The sequence below is a fragment of the Eulemur rufifrons genome, chromosome 27 (assembly GCF_041146395.1).
Source record: "Eulemur rufifrons isolate Redbay chromosome 27, OSU_ERuf_1, whole genome shotgun sequence".
Classification (NCBI taxonomy): Eukaryota; Metazoa; Chordata; class Mammalia; order Primates; family Lemuridae; genus Eulemur; species Eulemur rufifrons.
In genome coordinates, this window is record NC_091009.1 from 34,026,773 (window position 1) to 34,050,890 (window position 24,118).

Consider the following 24,118-nt stretch of genomic DNA (forward strand, 5'->3'; position numbering starts at 1 on the left):
GGCTGAGCACACTGAAATCACTCTTGTGATCTAGCTAAAAACCACAATACACGTGACAATGTTCATCCTTCGCATTTTCTTCAGGGAACTTTGCCACAGTAAACACCTCAGTATCTAAGGTGAGTTGTAAATTTTTAAATCTTCGTTTAAATTTTGGTAGGATGCAGAGATAGAAATGACTAAAACTCCTAAAGGCAAACTCAGGGTCATGTGTCAGCCGCACTCTCAAGAGCACGTTGTTCTCTCTACGGGACCTAATCTCAAGATATTTTACTTGAAAACAAAATACAATAGGGTCACAAGATCACATAAAATTAAATTATACAAAGTAACAGAAATGAATTCTGGGGCTCATACATGTCAGTTAGGCCAGCGGTCCCCAGTGTTTTCAGCACCAGGGATTGGTTTCATGGAAGACGAGTTTTCCACGGACCAGTGGGCTGTGGGGGACAGTGTCAGGATGATTCAAACACCTTACATTTATCGTGCAGTCCAGCCTCTCTGCTAATGATGATCTGTATTTGCAGCTGGCTATGTCTGTGTTCTGTGTTCTTTTCCTGTGTTTCCTCTCGGAACAAATGAAATGCCCCAACCTGATCGGTGGACGACGGTTTGAACTCTACCTACATTCAAATCCCTGGGGCAGTGGCCGGCACTGTGCTCCAGGCGGACAGGGGCTGAGTCCGCACCACTGGGCTTCCTCGCAGGCCTTCCCGGCCGTGTGAGCCGGGCAGGAGCAGGAGAAGTCGTCCCACAGCGCGCGGCAGACGCCTCCGTTGTGACAGGGCGTGGACTGGGCAGGGAAGAAATCAGAGGCAACTAAATATGAAAACGATGAAGCTGAGACCACATTTATCTGTTATTTCAAAACACTAATCTCCCTACATATTTACACTTTAAACTTTTAATATCCACTGTTTGTTAAACAGAACGAAACTGACTACCTCCATTGCAAACTGCTTTCTAAAAGAGGGTGGGGAGAGAGAGAAGAGGAGAGAAGAGAGAAAAACATGTAAGATGGATCAATAACACAAGGAGGATTGTTTTTTTAAGCATAACAATACTCTGTAATTTACAAATTACCGGCGACTTTTTCACATGCACTCATTGTCATTTTAGGTAGCAGCTATTATGCGTTTTTACACATGAGGAAACTGAGGCCTCTACGATTTCCCAAGATCCTGTAAATAAATGAAGTAATGAAACTTGGTACTTAGATCCTCTGGGTCCAAATTCAGTGCATCCCCATAACCTCCACTGGCTGCTCTGCCTCTGAATCAGAGACGTACTATTATTTGAGATCTCACAAGATCACTCACAAAGTATTCAAAACAAAAGTATGTAAAAAGAAGTTTATTAGAGCCTGGACTGTATTTGTTCCAGATTTACCATTAACATGTGACTTGGGCTAGCAGCATAACCTTTCTAACCTTCAGTTTCCTTATCTGTAAATAACACTAATTGGGACAATAATGCCTGCTCTATATAGTACTCCTTCGACAGAATTAAATGGATTAATTCATGCGAAATAGCGCCTGATACATTGTAAGTATTCCTGTAATAATGTTACAATAATTCATTTGTTTTGTATTTAGAACCAAACCTAATGCATGGAAATAGTTGGAGACACATGTAAATATGTTTCCTTCTTTTCCTTTGGAAGGTCATGCAGCACTGACATTTCTTACATTTAAGCAGCTCTTAGAGGAGCGTGCAAAATATGCAACATAAAGTATGGGCTCTGAGAAGTTATGTTTCAGAAGATTTCAAATCCAGCTACCAAAAGAAAGTTACCTCTCAGATTTTCCTTTCTTGTTAACTTAATAAGAGATCAAAACAATAGTAGCTGGGCATTTAAGATAACGTTAATCTATCTTCCTAAAAATGTTAATTATGTTAAACTTCCGAGATGTCATTAAGAATTTAGTAATTAAAATGCTATTGTTGTTAAGTGACTTGATTGATTGTTGTGAGCGAGGACCCTGTAGCTGGAGTTACCTTGATCGGTTAAATAGCCCATGATGTCAGTAAGATCAGGGTTGTATTTCTATGGCTCACTGTAAATTGCCCAGTGTTGCTGGGAAAAACATACATGAAGCTTTATTCCATGTCTGAAGGCTCAGTGACATTGTCTTCATGGACAAGGAATGTTTTTAATAAATTGTCTACTTAATAAACTAAAAGTTTAGCATATAACACAGGCATCGTTGGTATGAATAATCCTACCTTACACATGTTGTCTCCAGGACAGCCTTCGGTCACGTTAACAAGAATTGAATTGAGAGACGCATTATTTGTTGAATTTGGGAAGAATTCCAGGTTTTGGTTGTTTAGTCTCATATCTTGGATACAGCCTTTGAAAAACCCACCATTCAGTTCGGTCTCTTGCTTGTCAGGTAGGCCACCGATGTAGACGACATCTCCCCTCTGGATTTTCCATGTAGGAGCAGAAATAAATCCCAGGTTCTGTGAAGACTGATACAGTTCAATTTTACCTGGCTCGATTTTCAAAGATATCAAGTGGGCATTTCCGTCACTAATGACAAATTTCACTACCAGTTTGGGGGAGCCTGGAGCCAGCATCGCTGGTCTTCCACGCTCTATCCAGACACGGACGAACTGGTGAGTGCTGTTTTCCAGAGCAAGAAGCAAGCCCGACGGTCGCCGGGTCCGGACAAACATGGAAAGGCTGATGTTCTCCCCGTAGCTCTCATCGAGCGTGAAGGCGGCGTAGCCGGTGGAGTCCTCGTGGCCGAATCTGCCTGCTACGTACTCTTCAAGGTCAAAATACAAGAGGAGGAGAAAAAAGAAACATCTTGAGACTCCACAGTAAGAAGGGACAGAAGATGAATATTTTATATACATGTGTGAAAATTTTGCACACACATACATACTTTTTAAAGTTCAAGACAAGCTTATTCTATAGAATAATGATTTGGCCTCATTTTCTGAACTTCTGGGTTTACTTTATCCCTCAAATAACTACATTTTGGTTTATAGTTTATAGATGATCATATATAATGATCAAAGAAGATATCTGCACTTATGAACTTAAAGAACTCCCCCTTCACTGCCCCAAAATGCTGGGGCTTAACGGTGGAATATCAGTGCTCTAACTTGGTAGAAGAAATTCTGGAGCAAAAGCACTTCATGTCTGTAAGCAGACCCTTCAGGCAGTCACCATCTTGCAATTTGAAGGCACGCTGAAACAAACATGTCATTAAACTTAATTATTCTTTGCAAAGAACAGAAATCAAGAATTAGATTACCATATCCACTTTTGGTATAATGACTTCTTTTCCTTTGGGTAGATGCCCAGTAATGGGATTGCTTGTATGTTTGCCGTAGCACAATTCGCAATTGCAAAGATACGGAGTTAACCTAAGTGTCCACCCACTGATGAGTAAAGAAAATGTGATATATAGATGTATATAGACACACAGACACATACATATACCACAAAATACTACTCAGCGATAAAGCAAAATGAAATAATGTCTTTTGTGGCAACTTGGATGGAACTGGAAGCCATTATCCTAAGTGAAGTATCTCAGGAAGGGAAAATAAGATAGTGTGTGTACTCGCTTGTAAGTGGGAGCTACGCAACGTGTACACGTGGCCATACCGGGGGTGTCATGGACTTTGGAGACTGAGGCGGGGGGAGGAAAACTTACCTGTCGGGGGCAGTGACACTGTTCAGGTGACAGGTGACTGAAAGCTCTGACTTCACCACTACACAGTTCATCCTTATAACAAAAAACCACTTGTGCCCCCTAAATCTGTTGGAATTAAAAAACAATCCTTTTGGGGATGACACCGCACATAAAAGGCAAAGCAACTGAACGAAGGAGGAGGAGGACTCTCCCCCGTGGCCCTGGTCGGGGCAGGGGACAGGCAGGAGGAGCAGGCTGAGCGCTCGGCTCACCCAGCACTTCCTGTGCTCGGGGGTCACTAATGCACGTACGTGGCAACACCGCTGACACGCATCACCTGGGGAAAACTCTTGAGCTCTACAAAAATGAAACCTCTAACGTTTAAACACACTGACATTATAGTAGGAACAAAAATTCCTGCCCTCATACAGCTTCCGTTCCAGTTGGAGCAGACACACCAGGCACAGTCAGGGAAGCAAACTATTCAGTGTGTCAGATGGTGACAAACCCTCTGGTATAAAGCAAGTCAGACAGAGAAAGGGAATAAATACAGGGATTTGGGGCAGGGGTGAAGCTGTCATTTTAAATAGAACAATCAGGGAGGAACTCTCTGACAAGGTGACATTTGAGCAAAAACTCAAAGTAGAGACTTTATTGTAGTAATTCAAGATTGAAATGACGATGGCTTGGATCAGTATTAATGTGGAAATGGTAAGAAGTGGGAAGATTTTTTAAATATTTTGAAAAACATAAAATTTTCTGGAACAAGTTCATCTTCAAGGTTTTTGGCCCAAGCAAGTAGAAGCACAGGACTTTCTTTTGCAGAGATGGGGAGGGAGGAAAGCTGGAGAATGGATTTTTCGGGAAAGTGGAAGTCTGTATTAAATTCAAGATGCCCTATTAGATATCCAAGTGGAAATGGCCAGAGGTTCTGGGTTACCCATAATGATTTGGGATTTGTCAGTGGATGTAAGATATTTAAAGCCATGAGACTGGGTGAGATGAGAGTGAATACACATAGATAAAACAAGAGGTCCCAGGACGGAGCCCTCAGGCGTTGGGCAACTGAGGTAGAGGAGATGAAGGAGCAGCCGGTAAGGTAAGAGGAGACCCAAGCGGGAGTGACGCCCCGTCCGCCTAGCGAGAAAGGAGTGTCAGGAGGACGACTGTCAGGACGCGTGCTCAGCTGTGCCAACTGCTACCGAGAGTCAAATAACGAGGAGGACTGGGAACCAATCACTGAATTTTGCAACCTAGAAACCACTGATACTTTGAAATGAGCACTCTCTTACAGATACTGCCGTCTTCAAGTTTCCACAACCCAATCCTAAATAAAAAAAAAAAAAGAACATATTCCAGGCATGTTTAAATGTCACATGGCCCAGCTGAAATTTGGGCAAAGATAAGATACATTTGAGTTTAGCTGAGCTACAGCGAAACTTGCTTAGGCAACGTCTGCGTTTGATGACTGTCTGCATAACAGGCTACATTTTCAGAGCTCGGGTTTGATTTCCTGCAGGAATATCGCGTTTTGAATCTGCATTTGGAGACCAGGCAAGTACAGGCAGCTTTCAAACTGTGCCGTTAGATAAGATGACCCTTCTGAAAGGGCTGACATCACTGAACACGCCGCAGCACCTTCATATGAGATAAAATGCTTAATAAGAAAATCTGGCTCTTGAAGCCCCTGAGGTGTGAGGGCAGGCACAGAATCACCCGACCTGAGGCTTGCGGGGCTGCAGGTCACCCCAGCACGCCTGCAGCATCACGTTGCTGGTCCAGATTAAAGGCAGAAGGTAGAGCTTTTTTTTTTTAGAAGCTTAACTCTTCAGCAATCCTGTTCTTCAGAAACCACAAGCAAGCAGTCAGCAGGTGTGATGTGCCGCGCGAGTTTAGAAACATCCTAAGCCACGGATGACTCGGCTGTGGATATGGAAGGGTTAATTCTCACACCCGCTGTTGCTATGTTACGAAGAGGAACAACATCTACAGATGAAGGACAATGTTGACAAGCCTTCATGACTGATGAGATACAAGAAGATGAAATTTCGTAAGAATGAATAAGAGCCACTTAGACCTAAATGAGCCTCACAGGTTTAGGGTGGGAGGAGCAGGACTCTGTGGCACCACAAGTGACAATGACTCGCAACGAGGCAATCATGACACGCAGCTGTCAAAACCTCGACGCATATCAGCCTCGCTGCAGAGGAAACGCACGAGATACAGAATGAGGAAGGGCATCGTCCTGTGTCCCTCTGTGCTCCCCAAGCACATCCAGGTACCACAATGTAGAATATTCCACAGCAAGCAGGGGACGAAGCATCTGAAACTATGTCATATGGCAAAGGTTAGAAGAAACCTTCTATCATGCTAGAAATGATAGAAGGTTTAGCATGACAGAAGAGATGGCTCGTTACTTTTCTTCAAATATGTAAGTATTCTCAAGAGGAAGAGATGTGAAGACTTATTCACATGCATCAAGAATTATTGATACAATGCAGCCAACGACGGAAAGCTATGGCCAATCCTATTTTACTCAAATGGAAGGAGAGAACTTTGGGGGAATTTTTGGCGAGATGGAGAGCGTGAGCTCTCCGTTCCTGAGGGTGTGTAAGCAGAGGCTTGGGCCACCACACTCGGCAGGCACAGAGCGTAAGGATTCAGTCGTGGACAGAAGCCCTTCTGTCCCTAAGAGACTGAGATTCTGAGACAGTAAGATTCCCAGAGTCTGCGTGTACGGCTGAAGACGAAACATACGTAAGTTGCTTCTATAAATCAAATATTCTTGCATATTGAAAGCTCTACGCTCTTACCCACGGTCAACGCAAAACGAGCTGACATAACCTTACCACGCCCTTCTGGGAACAGAGCTCAGGGAACCCCTTCTCATGACTTTCTTCCTGGAGAAATTAGATGATTTTTTAAAAGATCAGCTTTAGGATGCTGGAATCCCTCCGACTTTTGTGTTCAGTCAGCCAGCTCGATCCTCCGTCCAGCCGGATGGCTCATTGCGACATGCCCCGTGGGTGGGAAACATGGAGCCAAAACCATGAACTGGGTGGAGTTTGCCTTGTGCGTGTTAGTGCGTCTCCTCCTCCGGAACATGCGTGTGCGATGGCAGAAAGACGCCACGTTCCTGTGACTGCTTTTCAGCATCACTTGTAAATTCGAATACATTCTCCAGAAATATTCCTCGTAGATAACAGAAAATATAGAATATTTTAATGTTATGATGAAGAGGTGATATGAAAAATGTAATTTCCCTTAAATTCATTTATACCAAGAATTTTCAGAAAGAAAAAAATTTCGCAGAACTCCCTCTCTGTAATGTTCTGAAGCCAAACATTTCCATGAGGGTTGAACAGTTTCGAACAGCGTTGGGGGAAGGACGCAGGGGGAAGGACGCGGGGGGAAGGACTCGGGGGGTGGGGAGCAGAGGGAAGGGCCCCATCCGGGAACTTGGTTTAAAAAGTTCACAGTTTTCCAAGTGGGAGAAAATAAACTAAAGAAACCAGAGCCCCTGTCCTGGCACCGAGATCCTACATAGGACAATTCGGCACCACCAAGGCCAGCGCTGGCCTCACGGGTCACCGCGTCTGGGAGCCGGTCAGAATGAGTCAGCATCTGTTTGCTATTTTGTGTATGTAGTAAAAATATTGCCTTGGGTCAATTAAGTTTTTCTTCAAAAAGTGAACATTGCCTAAGCATGATTTCCCCCTTTCTCCTCTTAAAAAATCACAACGCAAGTTGCCATTCGAGTTAAAATATTACGTAGAGCTAGTAGATGCCAAGCCTCATTGTCAAACAGGGCCGTGATTTGTAACGAACGCCGTGGTCAGGAGGAAACCCCTGAACAGTTTCTAATAATTCTTAGCCATGTGGACACGGGGTGGGGGACAGGCTGAGACTGCTTTTAATTTCACTTCATCGAAAGCAGAGAAGACTATTTACCAGATGTGGTCCTCCTTCGAGTTACTCTCAAATCTCGGGGTAAATTACAGCCGAACTTCAAAGCCGTCTGTTACAATTACCTCTCAGACTTTTTTAATGCATGATAATAATAATAAAAAGAAACAGGTATGTATCGATCACTATCAACAGCAATAGTTGGAACAGTGTTGGAAGTTAAGGATTCTGAAATACTTTTCAAGCTGTGATTTGCTAGAGAAATTAGATCAATTCGTTTATGGCATCTACCAAGTTTCACTGCTGTTGCTCCCACATTTCCTTTCTTTCTTCCCCCCCCCAAGATACCTAATTAGAATATCTATTTTCTCCAAAGCAACCCTACGAAAGATACCTTTGAATAACATGGGTGTTTTCATAAAAGTGCTAAACTTAAGTGTGTGATTCTGGAGCAAGTGTGAACTGCACAGAAAGGAGAGCGAGGGAGCGACTGTTTCCTGAGAGTTGGCCACGCACAGACACTGGGCTAATGCGTGGCACTAACAAGTCTGGTATCTAAAAGTCCTTTTTTTCAAAAGATTCTCTTTCAAATAAGATTTATGATAAATTTCTGATGTGCAACAAGTGGTAAAATTGTAATAGCGTCTTGCAAACGTCAGGATGGAAACCCATTTGGAAAGGAGCTGTCTGCTTATTATGTCACTTCTCTGCAGAAGTGACACTCTGGTGTCACACGAATCCACTCAGAATTAACCAACGCACGTCACTGCCCTCCTCTTCCTCTCTCTCGGGGGGCGGGGGGGGGGGGCCGCAGGAGTCCTGAGGGTCTCCGTGTTGCAGAACAGGCAGAGGCAGCTGCTGTTTCTGCCTCTGCTCTGAGGACAGCACCCCGCCCCCTACCCCTCGCCCCCCGGCACCCGGCCCCCCCCGCACCCCCCACGCCCCATCCCCCCCCGTGCCCCCCCGCGCCCCCGGCACCCGGCCCCCCTCACCTCTCAGGCAGCCCGGGCCCGCGTAGGGCCGGTGACAGTCGCACCGGTGGCCCAGCCACAGGTTCACGCAGCGTCCCCTGCCCTGACACGGCCGGCCTCGGCACCAGTCCCTCCTCACGCAGCCGGCCCTGACGTTGCGTGACGAGCCGGACGACGCGTCCTCCAGGGTGACGTGATGCCCGTCGACCGTGACGTCCTGCAGGCAGCCCACGAGCGGGGGCGCGGACGGCACATCGTGGCCACCCTGCAGCGCGACGTCGCCGCCCGCCGTCCCCCCCGGCAGCCCCCCCAGAAAGGCGTCCCGCGCGGCACACGCCGACCCGCCGCCTGCGGACGGAGCCGGGGCCGCGGCGACGCAATTCTCCTCACAGGAGTCGTCCACCAAGCTCAGGGTCACAGCCTCCGCGACCGAGGCCTCCACGGAATGCCACTGCCCGTCGCTGGCGCCGTGGGACAGGGACAGGAGCACGGCCGGCCGGCCCCCGGCGCGAAGCGACAGGCGGACGCGGCCGCCCAGCAGCTCCAGCGTCACGGCCGCGTCCCCGCCGCCGCGGAAGAGCAGCAGCGCCGCCGGCTGGACGGTTTGGAACCGCAGGGCCACGCGGCACGCCGAGCCCGGCGACGCCGAGCCGGTCGCCACCCGCAGGAAGCCGCCGCCGCCGAACGCAAGCGTGGTGACGGCGCCGCACGACGGCCCGGCGTAGCCGCGGCGACACAGGCAGCTGAAGCCGTGCTGGCCGTCGCGCAAGTGGGGGACGCACGTGCCGCCATTCAGACAGGGGTGGTGGGCACAGCCCAGGAGGACGTCAGAACAGTCCCTGCCTCCGTAGAAGGTTCTAGAAGGGCCATCAAAGGGGCAGTGGCAGGTGTAATTCCCAGGCAGGTTCTCACAGGTGCCGCCATTTTGGCAAGGGCTTGAAGAGCATTCGTTGATGTCGTCTTCACAGTGGATTCCTGTCAAATAATAATAAAAAAGGTTACGATTGTACATATTCAAATCACAAACGGGTTTCACGCAATTTCCGCGCGTAACCCGGCAGAAGTGCGGAGCCAGCGCAGGCCGCGGCCGTGGCGGAGGGGCCCGAAAACGGTCATCCGGGGACTAAGATCGGTCACGCCCTCCCACCGTCGTCATGGAGACAGAACTGCGGTCACCGCAGACTTTGACTTCTGCCTCCAGAAAAAGATAATTTGCCACGTTCAGTCTTTTGCGCCAACTGCTGCTGTCCAACACACACGCGACGCTGCAAACCACAGGAATGAAAGCGGGGAACGACCGCGGCTGGAGAGGCCAGATGCCAGCTGTTTGTCGGGGACGCCTCTCTGTGACACCGCTTTCCTGTCCCGGAGGCGGAGGTCACTCCATCGCGTTGGGAAACAGGGATTTCACTTCTGTCTTCCTTGCACCTGCCCATAACGCCCAACACCCAAGTCTGCCAGACACAGTCTGGAGCCGTCACGCGGAGGGTTTCGAGACCTGCTTCCCGGGCATCGGGTTTGCTCGTCTCTGGATAAAGTCTCCGGTAAACCCCCGACTGCTCTGCTCGCTCCTGCGGAAGTGTCGCGGTCACTTGAAACCCGCAGTCACCAGCACGGCCAGCCACGCGTCACGAGCAGCAGTCTCGGCGCAGCGCAGGATGCAAACGCCCTTCGCTGCCCGCCAGGCCGCCTTCAGCCAGACCGGGGGCTTCCTCCTGCTGTCCCCATTCTTCCACCGTCCCCAGCCCCGGTCCTCCGGAGCCTTCTGGGCTGGCAGGCGGGAGCCGGTGAGGAAGAGACGGGGAGGGGGCAGAGGAAGCTTTCCCTGTCCCGGTCCGTGCCTGGCAGGTGTTCAGAGCTGACACTTGCCCTGGGGACATTTCTGTCCCTCTGCCCGTTCCTCCCTCCGAGCTCACTCCAGAGACCTGGGGGGCAGCGTGGCCCCGCGTTGCCCGGCTCTCGGACTCCCTCCCGCCGTCGGCTGTGGGTCTGCTGACCGCCGACTCCTCTTCTTCACCAGCCCACCGTGTTGGGGTCCCCTCACCTCTGACAGAGGCCTGTGGCAAAGGACCCCTTCTGTGCGGACTGACACTGCCGTCACGGGTTCCCATCCGACCTCAGGACGCACCCTGACCTGCAGTGGGGGAGCGTTCACCCTGCGGCGGCAGGAACCCTCCTCCTCTCTGTCCTGCGCCCCAGGTTACGAGTGTCCCTTTCTCTTTGGAGTCCCCAGGCGGGTGGAGAGTCCAGTCTAAGTTACATTCGTCCCCCACCCCCAAGTGTGGGTGGCGCTGCGGGGCCCTCACTCCGCGTGGACGGGACGCAGCTTCCAGCCCCAAATTGCACGGGTGGCGCAGCCGCGAGTCTCTCCAGCCAAGTCCCTTCCTAGACGACTGCTCCGATCGCCTCTCGGGAGCTTTCACGCAGCCCTGAAACGCAGGCGAGCCTTGGGGAAGCCCGAGGCCTGCGGATCTTACACGCTGCATTCTGGTCTCTCTCGTAGTTCCCTTCGGCAACCGACAGCAATCACACCGCGACCCCGTGGCTGAAACCTCAGTTTACCGTTCTCTCCACGCCGCAGAACACCTGCTCCGCGTCCCCCTCTCAGAGCTGCGGAGGACACGGAGCAGAAGACAGGGACCCGGCCTCAGGACGGTGACCGTGTAACGGAATGACAAACGCATGTTTATGAAAACACATGGTCCACAGCAGGTCCCAGTGGATGTGGATAATACGTGAGAATCTAGACGTGGCCAACATTAGCGCATATTTACAGACGTTTTAGGGAAAAGGCTTTGAATGATAAATAATGCTAAATCTTTAGATATGAAAACTTGATGTTATAAACTAAGTCAGACAAGCAAATACTGACCGTGTATCTGCCATGTACAAAGTGTTGTGGATAACATGGAATATTGACTAGTCCCTGTCCTCAATGAGTTTAATAGGAAAGTAACACAAATTTGTGAAAAAGTAACTGATAGGGTAAGTCAAGATACCACTGAAGAGATACTCCTGGGCCGTGTCTAAGGGATCCAAGGTAACTGTATAGGCAATAGCTGCTGCAGAACCTCTGGAGCAAGGATCTCTTACGGCTGGGCTGGGAAGGTTCATGGAGATAGGACTTGACATAAACCTGCAAGTGCTGATGAGATTAACAAAGGCATCACTGTATGTGAAAATAAGTGAATAAACAAAACACTCCTCAATGGACAAGCGTAAGACATTCAGAGGTGACAATGAGTTTGGCAGTCTGATCGGCACGGAGGATTAACGTAGAAAAATCAGCTCAGAAAGGTTAGATGTAGCCAGACTGGAGAAGGTCTGGGAACTTACGATTTTTATTGTTTTATTTTATGTTTACTTATTTATTGATTAATTTTCTGGCAGTGGCTAATAATTGGTAATTGTTGAACCAACATGGTTTCTCATAAGGATCCATTTCACAGGGAAACGTAACACAGAACAAAGTGAGAAGAAACCAGAGACAGGAAGACCAGCCAGGCAGCTACTAAGGCTACTGCGGTCTGAAATTGGACGTTTATTTCTTTAAAACGAACTATAATAGCTACCAATAATTTTATTATATATCTCCTATAAATATAAACAGAGAAGCTAGTTTTAAATTTTTATCATCATTAAAAAAAAAAAAGAAAAAGAGAGAGAGAAATCCTGCATTAGGGTTAATAGTCTGAAGAACAATAAACAGAAGTAGGTACGAAAAGGAGAATGACAAATAGTGATTTATGCCTTTATCTCATTTAGAATCAATTCTATTGATATCTGCAATGTAAAATACGGTCAGACATATTTATTTGATGAGCCCAGAAAACTAAAAGTGTGAAAAAGATCAAAATTTCTTTTATTGGTTATTTGACTAGCTGGGCAAAGAACAGTATCTGCCGTCAATCACGATAAGAAGATTAGGCAATAGTTATGGGATTATCTGGGCCACTCAGTCTTCTTAACTGGGTATTTTCATTAACTATGAATTGGTTGTTTATGTCCAAATATTTATAGTATGGGGTGGATTACTTGAAGCTTATTGTTATTTTATGTGAGGTTCATTTCATTTTATTTTTCTAAATCGATTCATTTCATTTTATTTTTATAAAATTCTTTTAGTTCAGCATTTGATTCTATAATAATACTGTATTTTAAAAATAATAATGACAGGAAAACTTTCTACTATCTAGTATATCTCTTATTTTCATCAGAATAAATTAATGGATAAAAAAGATACAGGGTTTAGGTTGAATATAAATATAATTGATACAAAGATGATTTTGCCATAATTCTCACTTTCTTGAAAGTCATGGTTAATGAAATAGCTAGCAGAAAGTTATTGTCCAAAGACTTATACACAAATAAGTTCTAGATTGAGCTGTTTTAACTGACCTAAATTTTTTCTATTTTAATAAATAGAAATCTAAGAAGAAATTATGTAAGACCAAGGGTTCAATGTATAAGTATATCCACTTTTCCCTACTCAAAAGTTCTAATTTTCATTTGATGGTAGTATCTGTTATAGCATTAAGCATTAGTTGCTAAGTACACATCTTAAACACTCCAATGACGGTACGAATTAGCTTATTTAAGTAATAAGGAAGAGTGAATTACCCATGAGCATGGCCATCAATATGTGAAAACCAGGGGTCCTGGCTCCAAACATTTTTCTGCACAAAAAGGGACATCCGTCCACGCGCCTAGTAGGCCGACAGAGCGAGTGTCTGACGATGTCGTACCATTTCCGAAGCTACGGCCTGTTCCCGAATGTCACTTCTCCCTTTCGGGTAGAGAGTGGGGACCTGGTTTGGACTCATTCTCCCCAGGTCGGATCAGCAGGGCTCAGGGTGAGACTCGTCCGTCTGACCAGGCAGCCCGGCTGTATTCTTAGCTCCTTCCGGCTTAGCTCAGGTGGCTCCTCCTAAGTCACCCTGACGCGTGTTCACGTCACCTCGGCACTGCACGCTGGCACCGCTATCATGGACTCTAAATACAGACCGGCACTCTGGGCAACTTCTATCATAGAGAACTAGGATTTGATTTGATTTTTCGTCACAACGGAAATGCTGGTTTTTGTTTTGGTTTTCATTTTTTTTTCTGTTTTGCTTTTGAAATGTTATGAAGTAATGGCAACTTCAAATCTATTAGGTATCTGTGCAGGGAATGGAAAGGAGAGAAAAATCAAGAAAAAAAGAGCTGGGGCTTTTGTTCACTTAAATGGTGGCAAGAGTTACTCGTGTGGTCATGTGGTGCCCTCAGACTTAAACTCTACCCTGTGTGAAAAAATAACTACGCTCCAGTTTTAAATCCAATAGCATTTGATTTTGTACAACAGAATAATTTGGATATGTGAGGTGCCTGAGATACACTGAGAGTAATTGGTACCTGACATTTTTTCTTAAACATTTTTTGAAAGGGGGACCTAAGGATCTGTGGAGGTTTCATCTAGGTCACTAAGCCTCCGAACTACTGTAGCACCTAAAATTCTTACGATTAGAGCAATTTCTTTAGGCTGAGACCTTGTGTCTTAGAAGTGTCAGACAAGATACAAATGTTACCTGAGGGGGAGGGGCGATTGCACCGCGAGGCCGTCCTCAGCGCCTCATCACAGAGCAGCTGTGACCTGAACAACCTGCATGTGCTGAGGTCAGACTGACGGAGGAAGTTAATCCACAGGGGCTGCGTGGGGGGGGAGGGGAGAGGAGGGGGGAGAGGAGGGGGGAGGGGCAGGGGGAGGGGCACCATATTCAGAGCTCCGGTCAATGGATCAGCTTGGAGAGAAGTTTCTAGTAGTCTTCAGGGAGCCGGAATAATGAAGCAGAGTAAACACAGACTAGGAGTCAGACAAAATTGGTTTCCAGTCCCCAGCTTGGACACAAGGCTGTGACAACTCGGGCAGATTAGCTAATTTCTACATCTATAAAGCGAACATAATAAAAAGCCTATTAAACAATTATTTTTGTTTTGACAAAATGAGGTAACCATCAATGCTTTGAGCACACGAGTCATTCAGAATAGCTTCAGCGACTTTTGTGGACGGCATCAGAGAACTCGGACGCAAGTTACTGGGATAAAAACGTCCAAGTCATTCTCATCAAGTCTGTGAGAACCTGCTGAAGGTCTCGGCTACTCTGAAGCAGAAACACAGTTGCTGACCCAGTAGTTAGTCCCCAACACGTCCTGCCCGCTTCCCCACAGGTAGAACACGCCTCCCGCCATGAAACACGCAAATGACAAACACTCACACGCTCCTTCACGGCTGGGTCATGGGCATGTGACCCGGTCGAGGTCAGCAGGACCTGCGGGGGCCGCGGGGAGCGGGCAGAGGGGACAGAGGCGTCCCTGTGGCCCGAGACTGTCTTGCACAGGTGTGTCCCGGCACCGCACTGGCCACCCGGCAGCCACACGGATGGGTCTGAGAACACGCCCAGACACCGAAGGTGGAGCAGAAATACGGAGCCCCCAGTACGTGAGATAATAAGTTTCCTTAAATATTTAATCCATTATCAGACGTGTATTTTTGTATGTGACCAGAATCATCCTAACTGACGATGTTATAGTTATTATGACCCCAGAAAACATCTCGACAGGCACCTATAATGGACTCTGAACTTTATCAGAGAAAAAAAATAAATCTGTCTTTAAATTTTATGAAAATTGAAACACACAAACCTGGGGAGAGTGCATAAAAACTGGATAGGGAATGGGATGTGGATTAAGACAAACCAGTGTGGGTGACCATCCTGCATGTGGACTCTCCAGTCAGAAGCAGAAGCACAGGGGCCCCCCTGCCTGTCCAGGGGGTCTCGAGTCCCCAGTGGGAGCCTGCTGCTGGGATGGTGCAGAGCCCTACATGTATGCGCTGTGTTCCCTACACGTGCTTCACAGCACGGACACGCCAGACAAAGGGATGACTCATATCCCGGGTGGGATGGCGTGAGATGTCATCATGCTACTCCGAACAGTGTCTAAGATTTATGAATTGTTTATTTCTGGAAGTTTCCATTTAATATTTTCAGACCATGGTTGGCTGTGAGTAACTGAAACCGTGGAAAGCAAAACTGTGGCTGAGGGGGACTACTGTATACCCAGCACCATGGACAGAGCTAAATAACATGGTGACACATGAATAAAGGAGGAAAGACAATGAGAACTTTAACACGATACATACCTATATGCAAATCTTAATAATTTACTTGACTATATGCAAATTAGTCTGCGTATCTAATAAATTGCAGTGATTTACAAAAAGAGGGGAGAAATACAAATGGGGGATGGGGAAATAGAATAATAGAATAGAATAGGATAGATATAAAGCAAGCAAGCCAGGATTCTCATGTTAACTAAAAATGACAGTTTTCCGTGAGCTGAGGACAGTTAACTCTTTTCACCTGAGATTCAGCAACCACAAAACTGTGTGGAAGAGACACAGCTTAGCACGTGAAGACATGTGGGTTTCAACTGATAATTATTTAACCAGCAATAATTATTAACATTTACCTAATATACTGCAGCTTATAGTTTATACATATTACGTCAACTTGTCTTCTAAATAAAGGTCCATGGTGACGCGGCTCCCAGAATTTTCATGGCACTGAGGTTATCGTGGCCGATGACACCATCTGGGACAAAGGACATGACAGTCCCCCTCTAACTCCAGATTTGATTTCAACAATTTTAAGAGAAAGATATAAAAGATACACACCCCAGTAAGGAAAGCTAATCTAATAGTGAGTTTACTTAAAATCATGTCATTAAAGAAACTCATGAAGAAAACTGGGATGTTTAACCCGGGAAAAGCAGACACCTGGGCACATTAGAAGGGCCTTCATGTGGCTGAAAGTCCACCCTGTGGATTTCTGTGTGTTCTTTGGTCCCATCAGGGAGAAGCGGCACCGATGGTGAGAGGCCACGGGACGATCTATCTATGCTCACTACGCGGAATCTTCCAGCAGTCGATGCTGATCAAGCACAGAATCAGCTGTCCTGGGAGACAGTTTGTTTTCTGACACTGAAGATGTGCAGATTCAGAAAGTTGTCACCCTGCATGGATATTGCAGTTGAAATTCGAGAAAAGGTGGGTAGTGGGGTTCAGGGGCCTCTAACAAGTCTTCCAGTCCTGAGATTCTATCATAATTTCTAAGTAAAGAATATGCCGCACACAAATCCCTAAGTACATAATGTAAGTAGAGAATTTCTAAGTGGAGAATTACTGAATATAACGAGATCTAACAGCTTCATAATTTTGTCACCGTTTTTTTAAATCTGTAAAAAGGGGAAAACGACAATTTCCTTAGAGTGCTACTTAAGTATGTGTTTCCAGATCATGGTAAGGGCCTATCGAGTGCTTCCTGTCTGGCCGTAACCCTCCAGCTCCGTTTTATTTGCGTAAGCGAACAGTCAGATTTCGTGGTATCTACGGTTTTCTCCGTACTGAGTGTACCTAATTTTACTTTTCTGGAAGCCACTCACTATAAGTGACCTCAACTATCCAGAACATAATCAGGAACCAAGCTATGTTCTAAAAGCTTCTATGTTTAAAAATAGAGAATGCAAAGTCCATTAACTATTTACCCAGGCCCTAGGCCAGCATTGGTTATTATTTTAGACACAATTAAAATAAGCTACAACTCAGCTTGCAGGAGAATAGAATCAGCTAAGGGAAAGGAGTGGGGGGAGTTTTGTGCTTATTTTTAGCAAGAAGAAGTGGCAGGTGAGAGCTAGACCGTGAGCATGGGCCGGTGAAGCTGACAGGTACTGAGTTCCAGCTCTGGGCCAGCGACTGTGGTCGGGGCTGTGCCACGTGGCCATTCCATCATTTCAATAAAGTGATGATGAGCGTATTGTTGCCTTCATCTCACAGATGATGGCCCTCAGCCAGGTGGTGGGTGGCACCTAGTTTGCCTAACTCCTGTGATGAGACCTTTCTTTCTCTGTAGTCTGCTGCCTCCAAGGAAATATGATGATCTGGCATAAAATGATATAAAAAAGCATAGCAGTTTGGAGATTGAAAATATATGCAAAATTGATAAGCAGCACAGGACAATAGCCAATAACATAAGTTATCAATAAGATACAAAACTGTGTGCAATATTTTTTAACCAGAAATACAAGAAAATATGTATGCTTCTGAAATATTTTAATGTGAAATGATTAAAATAAAACAATTTTTCCTATAAGAATTATAAAAATGTATTATGTCAAATGTTCCTTTATCTGGGCCACCTCCAACCTTAATGATTTCAGAAAAACGTGGTAATTTATTGGTAATTTATTTTATTTTGTGTATTAAGATTGTGAATACGTATGGCGTAAAGCATGGGATAGTTTCTTCAGGATCCATTCCTTTGCTACAGTTTATTATTACACTGTTTTAAAGTGATGATGCAAGAGACACCTGGACACACTCTCTAGACCTGGTATTTGTTCAGAAATATTTGGTAGCTCAGGTAAAAAATACTGAAGATTTGATTCAGTCTATTGTGCGAAAAGTATTCTGAGATCTTCAAACGAAAGACAAAATAGCTGCAAAAAGCTTTGCATTTCAGTTCCACATTTCACTCGATTTTGCACTTCAAAAGTCGCACTTTGAAGCTCAGTAGATGTAGGTAAGTGATTTTTAGCTATTTTGCAGACTAATAAGTACAGTGTTGCACATGCTCGCACTTGTTGACTTCACTCTGAAAAGTAATTTCAGAGAAACCCAACCCAGTTCCACCAGAACTATCCTAATTGGCTTTGATCAGTAAATCATCAGAAACGGCTCTGCTCTTGCTTAGTTCTTTTTTCCTCCTTGTCAAAAGTGAATGATTAAACACTCAAGTTACAGTGAGTTACAAAAACCTGCTTTGTATCGGGTTGGACGTGTCACTGTTCTACGTAACGTTTGCTTTCTTTCTGCCATGGTAAGAATTGACTTTACGTTCTTTAGTGGTGCTGTTTGACACGTCTCACAAATTTATTAATATTTTTGTTCTGTACAGCTACAGAAATGTCAAAGGCCAAGTCTATTCTTGACCTGGTAAGACCTGACATTCAAGGCCCCTAAAATCTGGCTTTTACTGACCTCCCAGCATTCCTTTTCATGGCCCATTACATAAACGGTTGCATTAAAACCTATTTTTAGTAGAATAAAAATTAAAACATTCAAAGCTTTCTCTCTCTCTCTCTCTCTCTCCCTCCACTTATTCAAAATCCCAACTCCCTTTCAGGTTCAGTTCAGCTGCTGCGAACCCACATTGAAATGCCTTCCCTTGCTAAGTAACTCTCACTCATGTTTGTTCTCGAACATCTGAGGCTTCTCCACACAGAATCCAGCATGCATTGCGTTTTGTGGCTATTTATTGTTTAATATTTGTGATTTACTCTCCCTAACTGTATTGTCAGACTTATACGTGTGAGTTTCTTTTTCTATCTTTACTTCCTAGCACGCTGTATTATATAATACAGCACATAGTCCTACACAATAACACAGTGTTGGGTGTATGTCTTGACAAAATGTTTGCAATGCTGTCATCAATTCCAGAAACTAAAACAAACATGCATTCCTTCTTTTCTCATGCATAAAGAATCTAATGTATTGAAAGACAAATCTAGTCTTTATTCAGTGCAAATGTTGTGTACCTGGCATGCACAGACGTCCCCATAGTTCTATAAATTATTTGAAAGTATATGCAATATTTTGTGATTTATTGTTTTGGCATTTTGCTGGGGAGATAATTTATAACATTAACTCTTTAAAATTTAATATTGTAAGAATCCCTTAGTGGGGGTGGGGGTGCTTAAAAACGAAGGATCTTAGGACACATTCCTAGAAATTCTGATTCTGTAGATCTGGATTGGGCCCAGGTATCTGTGTTTTTATAAGCACCCTGGGTAACCCTGACACTGGTGCTCCTAGATCTGGTCTAAAATTTCGACAAATTTTCAAAGGAGTACTTGACCCAAAAAAGCTCAAGAAGCTCTGATTGAAGGAAATAAAATTCTTCCAGGGATATAAATTTTATCTACCCATGTAAATGTGTCACATCAGGAAACATGGCTTTGGGTTGGCATTTAAACTGTCCCTAACCAAGAGCAATGATTTTTAGAACAAATAGGTTAGTTGATAGAGGTTTCTTGTTAAAAGACTAGAACTACTTTGCTAAAACATTTCTTTAAAATTTCTATTAATATTTGGCCAAAACCTGAAGTCCTAACATATTGTGCTTCACATCATAGCTGGCAATTAAATGAGTAGATTTCATTATATCCTTCATAAAATACAAAGAATGTATTAAATATGCAACAAGCAATTTCCCTCCACCTTTTTTTTTCTTTTTTTTTTTTTTTTGAGACAGAGTCCCACCCTGTTGCCCGGGCTAGAGTGCCGTGGCGTCAGCCTAGCTCACAGCAACCTGAAAATCCTGGGCTCAAGCAATCCTCCTGCCTCAGCCTCCCGAGTCGCTGGGACTATAGGCATGCGCCACCATGCCCGGCTAATTTTTTCTCTCTAAATATTTTTAGCTGTCCATATAATTTCTTTCTATTTTTAGTAGAGACAGGGTCTCACTCTTGCTCAGGCTGGTCTCGAACTCCTGACCTCAAGCAATCCTCCCACTTCGGCCTCCCAGAGTGCTAGGATTACAGGCGTGAGCCACCGCGCCTGGCTGACACCTAGGGTTGTTATGAAAATTAAATGGTATCAACAAGGCTCCTTGATTGCCTACTAAGTTGGAGTTATTTATTTCTCTAGTTGCTTTAGGAATTAATCGAGGCACAAAACAGGTATATAACTTGGAGATACCCCATCTCATTGGAATACAACCTATCTTTGCTCTTCTGGTAGAAAATGGGATTTCTGTGAATCGTTTAGATTCCCTTCTGGATAAAAATGTTATCTCCACACCTGGAGAAATCGGGACAGCTGATCCTGTCATTGACTAGAAATAGTGTCCCTGTGTTGAAAGTGACTTTAATAAAACTGAAATCAGAAAAGATTCCACGAAAGGAGAAGGAAAAAAGCAAATTAATGATTAAAGGGTTTTTTGGTGAAATAAACTTATAATTATACAATTTCAGTTTATGTTATATTAGTTATAACTTATAAGTATATAAATTAATAGTAACTATAATTTTATTAATTGGCATTAATATAAGCACTTTTATAATATCTACAGTATATAGATATTATAGATACACAGTTGACCTTTGAACAACACAGAGGTCAGGGGCTCTGACCCCAGAGCAGTTGAAAACCACCTATAACTTTTGACTCCCCCCAAAACTTAACTCCTAATAGTCTGCTGTTGACTGGAAGCCTCGCCATCAACATAAACAGCTGATTAACACAGGTTCTATAAGTTCTATGTCTTATATCCTATATTCTTGTAACAGAGGGGCTGGCTTAAAAAATGGCAAAAGTATTTTCTCTGTCTCTTTAAAACACCCTCCACTCCTTTTTGAGAACTAAAACCTGCAGCCCTGCCTCAGGCCCAGTCGGGAGGGGCAGAGAATTACTGTCTTTTATTCCCTGTGCTAAAGGAGATGCTCAGCCCCACCTGGCAGGGGAGGTCCAGGGGGAGGTCAGGGATTGTCCTCAGCAGAGACGGGAGCATCAGAATCACCAAGCGCAGTTGAACAGCGACTGCCTGAAGCTGAGAACCCCCCCTGTAAAAGCTCTGTGTTCTGCTCATCGTTAGGAACAGGATATATTTCAGACCAGAGTCTCCCTCATCCTCTCTTGCTGACAAAGTAATAAACTTCTCTTTCCTTCTCAAACCACTTGTTCTCGTTCTTCCGATGCAGCACTGAGGACAACTGTCAAGCTCTCGGTGACCTTCTTACAATCAAGTAAGCCAGAGAAAGCAAATGCTATTATGAAAATACTAAGAAAGAGGAAAAATATTTACTATTCATTCAGTGAAAGTGGATCATTGTAAAGGTCTTCGTCCTCGTTGTCTCCACACTGAGAAGAGGAGGAGGAAGAGGAGGGACGGTCCTGCCGCCTGGGGGGGGTGGGCCACAGGCAGAGAAAATCCACGTGTCAGGGGAACCACGTGGTTCACACCCGTGTTGTTCAAGGTCAACTGTGTATGACGCCACCCAAAACATTATAAGTATTAATATTATGGAAATTTGAAGTGGGCCTAAACACAATTTATATAGCGTGAGATTCTAAAATTGGTCTTGAGATCGTTACTCTAGTTTTTGGGAAAAAAATGCAGAAGAGCCTTATATTACTACATATTCACATATCTTTACTCTGTTTTCTCAATGCTTAGTGAAATGCATTTTATAAAGCCAAGCAATTTGAAAAACATAGAATAAAAGAACAGATGAATGTGACTTAATCTTCACAAAAATCCAATTCTTGCCTATGGAAGTAGAGTTTATAATGGGCTATGGCTGGAATAATATGTACATTTTAAATTGCTCTGGGTGAAACATGAGCTGTAGTATTAGTTTAAACTATTGGGGCAATACTTTTTTGGCATGAGTTTGATAATTCAAATCCTATAAATCCTTAGTCCTTTTCTAGTAAAATAATAGTATTTTTCCCCATTGGTTTCACCTCTTAAATAATGAAGTTTTTATCCTTGGAAAGAAGGACTACTTTTCAAGCCATTAGTGGTGCTGAGAGTACCTGGCACATTCACTTAGATCCGCAAAGGAAGACTAAACGCAGTCTCGCTGTCAGGTTTAACTGCAAGTATTAGCTACCAAGCAACTGTCGCGGCACTCCTGCTACATTGTAGCTGGGCTCCACCGACCCTCATCTGCGGACTTTTCACCTGGCACGCGGTAGACTGAGGTCCTGAAGGATTAATTTAGCAGCAGCAAACCTGACTTTCAGAAACCATAGTCTAGATGGTTTCCGTGACTACTTCTAGAAAGAAGACAGAACACTGAACAAGCAGCCTTATTTTTTCATCTTATGTTTGTTCCCGTGCCTCCCTTGCATGTGCTTTTTGATTTTAATCAACTTTTTTGTCTATATTTTTAACTCTATAAAAAAATACTGTTTAATCTGACGTACAGGTCTAAGTACATTTATGTTTTAAAAGAGATACTCAGTCTGAGTATCTACTGTAAATTTGGACTCCGCATAGTATATGCATTTATATGTACATATATTCCCTGGGAAACAGTAAGTACCTTCTCTGTGGACATTACTTCATCAGGTGCCAGGTTTAAAACCTCCCTGCATTTGTGACCTGAGCCTTGCTTGGCTGCTGCTCTGGCAGTTCGAGAAAATGAAATTCCCAAACCTGCACTTGCGTTTTCTCATTCCAAATCGGGCTCAATTTCCTGGCAAGGACAGCTTCCCTGGTCCACTGAAGATCTGGCAGATTTCGCACATCTTGTATTTGACCCATAGTATTTTTTAAGTTCTATTTTATCATTAATAAAAACGCTCTGTGGTCATATTGAGTCATTCAAGTGATGCTTTAGAGCTCCAGAGTTTGTGAAAACAGCACTTTCATAAAAAAAAAAAAAAAAAAAAAAATCCATCCTGATTCCCTTTTCCGTTTTCGTTGGTTGGGTCCCTTCGTGGGGTTCAACAATATTGCCAGCAGAGTTTGGAAAGTGAATACCCAGTATTGGCATCAGGAGAAATAATTATTAAAACATGGCTAAAGTTATAATTCCAAATATCAGTGTAAAAATGTGTTTGTTTCCATTTGAACTCTTTTCTAAAAAAATTAAATATACTTTTAAAAATCCTGCCCATTCCTAAATTGGTATTAGTTATTTTTATGTTGTGCTTAAGCACATAATTCTATATATTTTCTGAGCAACCTATTTCTTTATCACTCAGAGTATATTCAAGTAAAAAGGGTTGAAATATAAAAATTATGGAAACAAATTATCTGAGTTATCTTCATAGCATCTGTTCTATCCCGCACAACTCTTATTCCAGCTGTCTACAATTATGATCCTGTTAATCCACGGGTTTTCTCACCCAGCAATACAATCTTTGAGGCCTTAGCTAGATCGAGATATTTTCAGCACCTTTTCTCACTTTCAAGTGGGAAATTATATGTGTGTGTGAGTACTTTATGTGAATATATGTAAGATATATATGTTATATGTGTGTGTTGGTTTTCTTGCCTTGTCACCAGAGTGGAAAATCAGGAGACAGGCATGGAGGAGGAGTAGAGGAAGGACAGGCAGGCCCTCGGGTGCAGGTGACAAGAAGCTGCCAGGATTCCCAAGCCCCTCTTCCCAGCATTCAGGCAGCCACCACACGACACTGTACCCTGCACAGCCTGGTCGGCCCTCTCTGCTGGCCTCATCCCTAATTTCTTAGTTTCTTGCATAAATGTCTCAGAATAAAACATGCCTTTGCACTGGGACCCCCAAGTTTCAGCTGCCAACTCTGTAAGTAGACCCCCCATGGCACCCAGACGTGGACCCTCTGACTCTATCCTAGACCTGAACTTGAGTTGTCACCTGGGTATATATCACTGAGAGTCTATTGCTTCCTCCTGACATTTTTTTTTTTTTTTTTTTTTTGAATTCTTGTTTGTTCTACCCACAGTCTGACTCACCAATGGCTCCTAGAAAGCCTTTTAGTCACGGCCGTCCACTACTAGGAGC

General features: G+C 44.5%; 1 protein-coding gene across 1 annotated transcript in view; it reads right to left on the reverse strand.

Annotated features, from left to right (window-relative positions):
- CRB1 (crumbs cell polarity complex component 1) overlaps nt 1-24,118 on the reverse strand; it is a 108,942-nt gene that overhangs the window by 38,490 nt on the left and 46,334 nt on the right. Inside the window, exons 6-8 of the mRNA XM_069459322.1 lie at nt 8,552-9,505; nt 2,227-2,774; nt 628-793 (exon numbers count right to left, since the gene is read on the reverse strand). Of these exons, the coding sequence (XP_069315423.1) occupies nt 628-793; nt 2,227-2,774; nt 8,552-9,505 (1,668 nt within the window). The remainder of the gene's footprint in view (nt 1-627; nt 794-2,226; nt 2,775-8,551; nt 9,506-24,118) is intronic.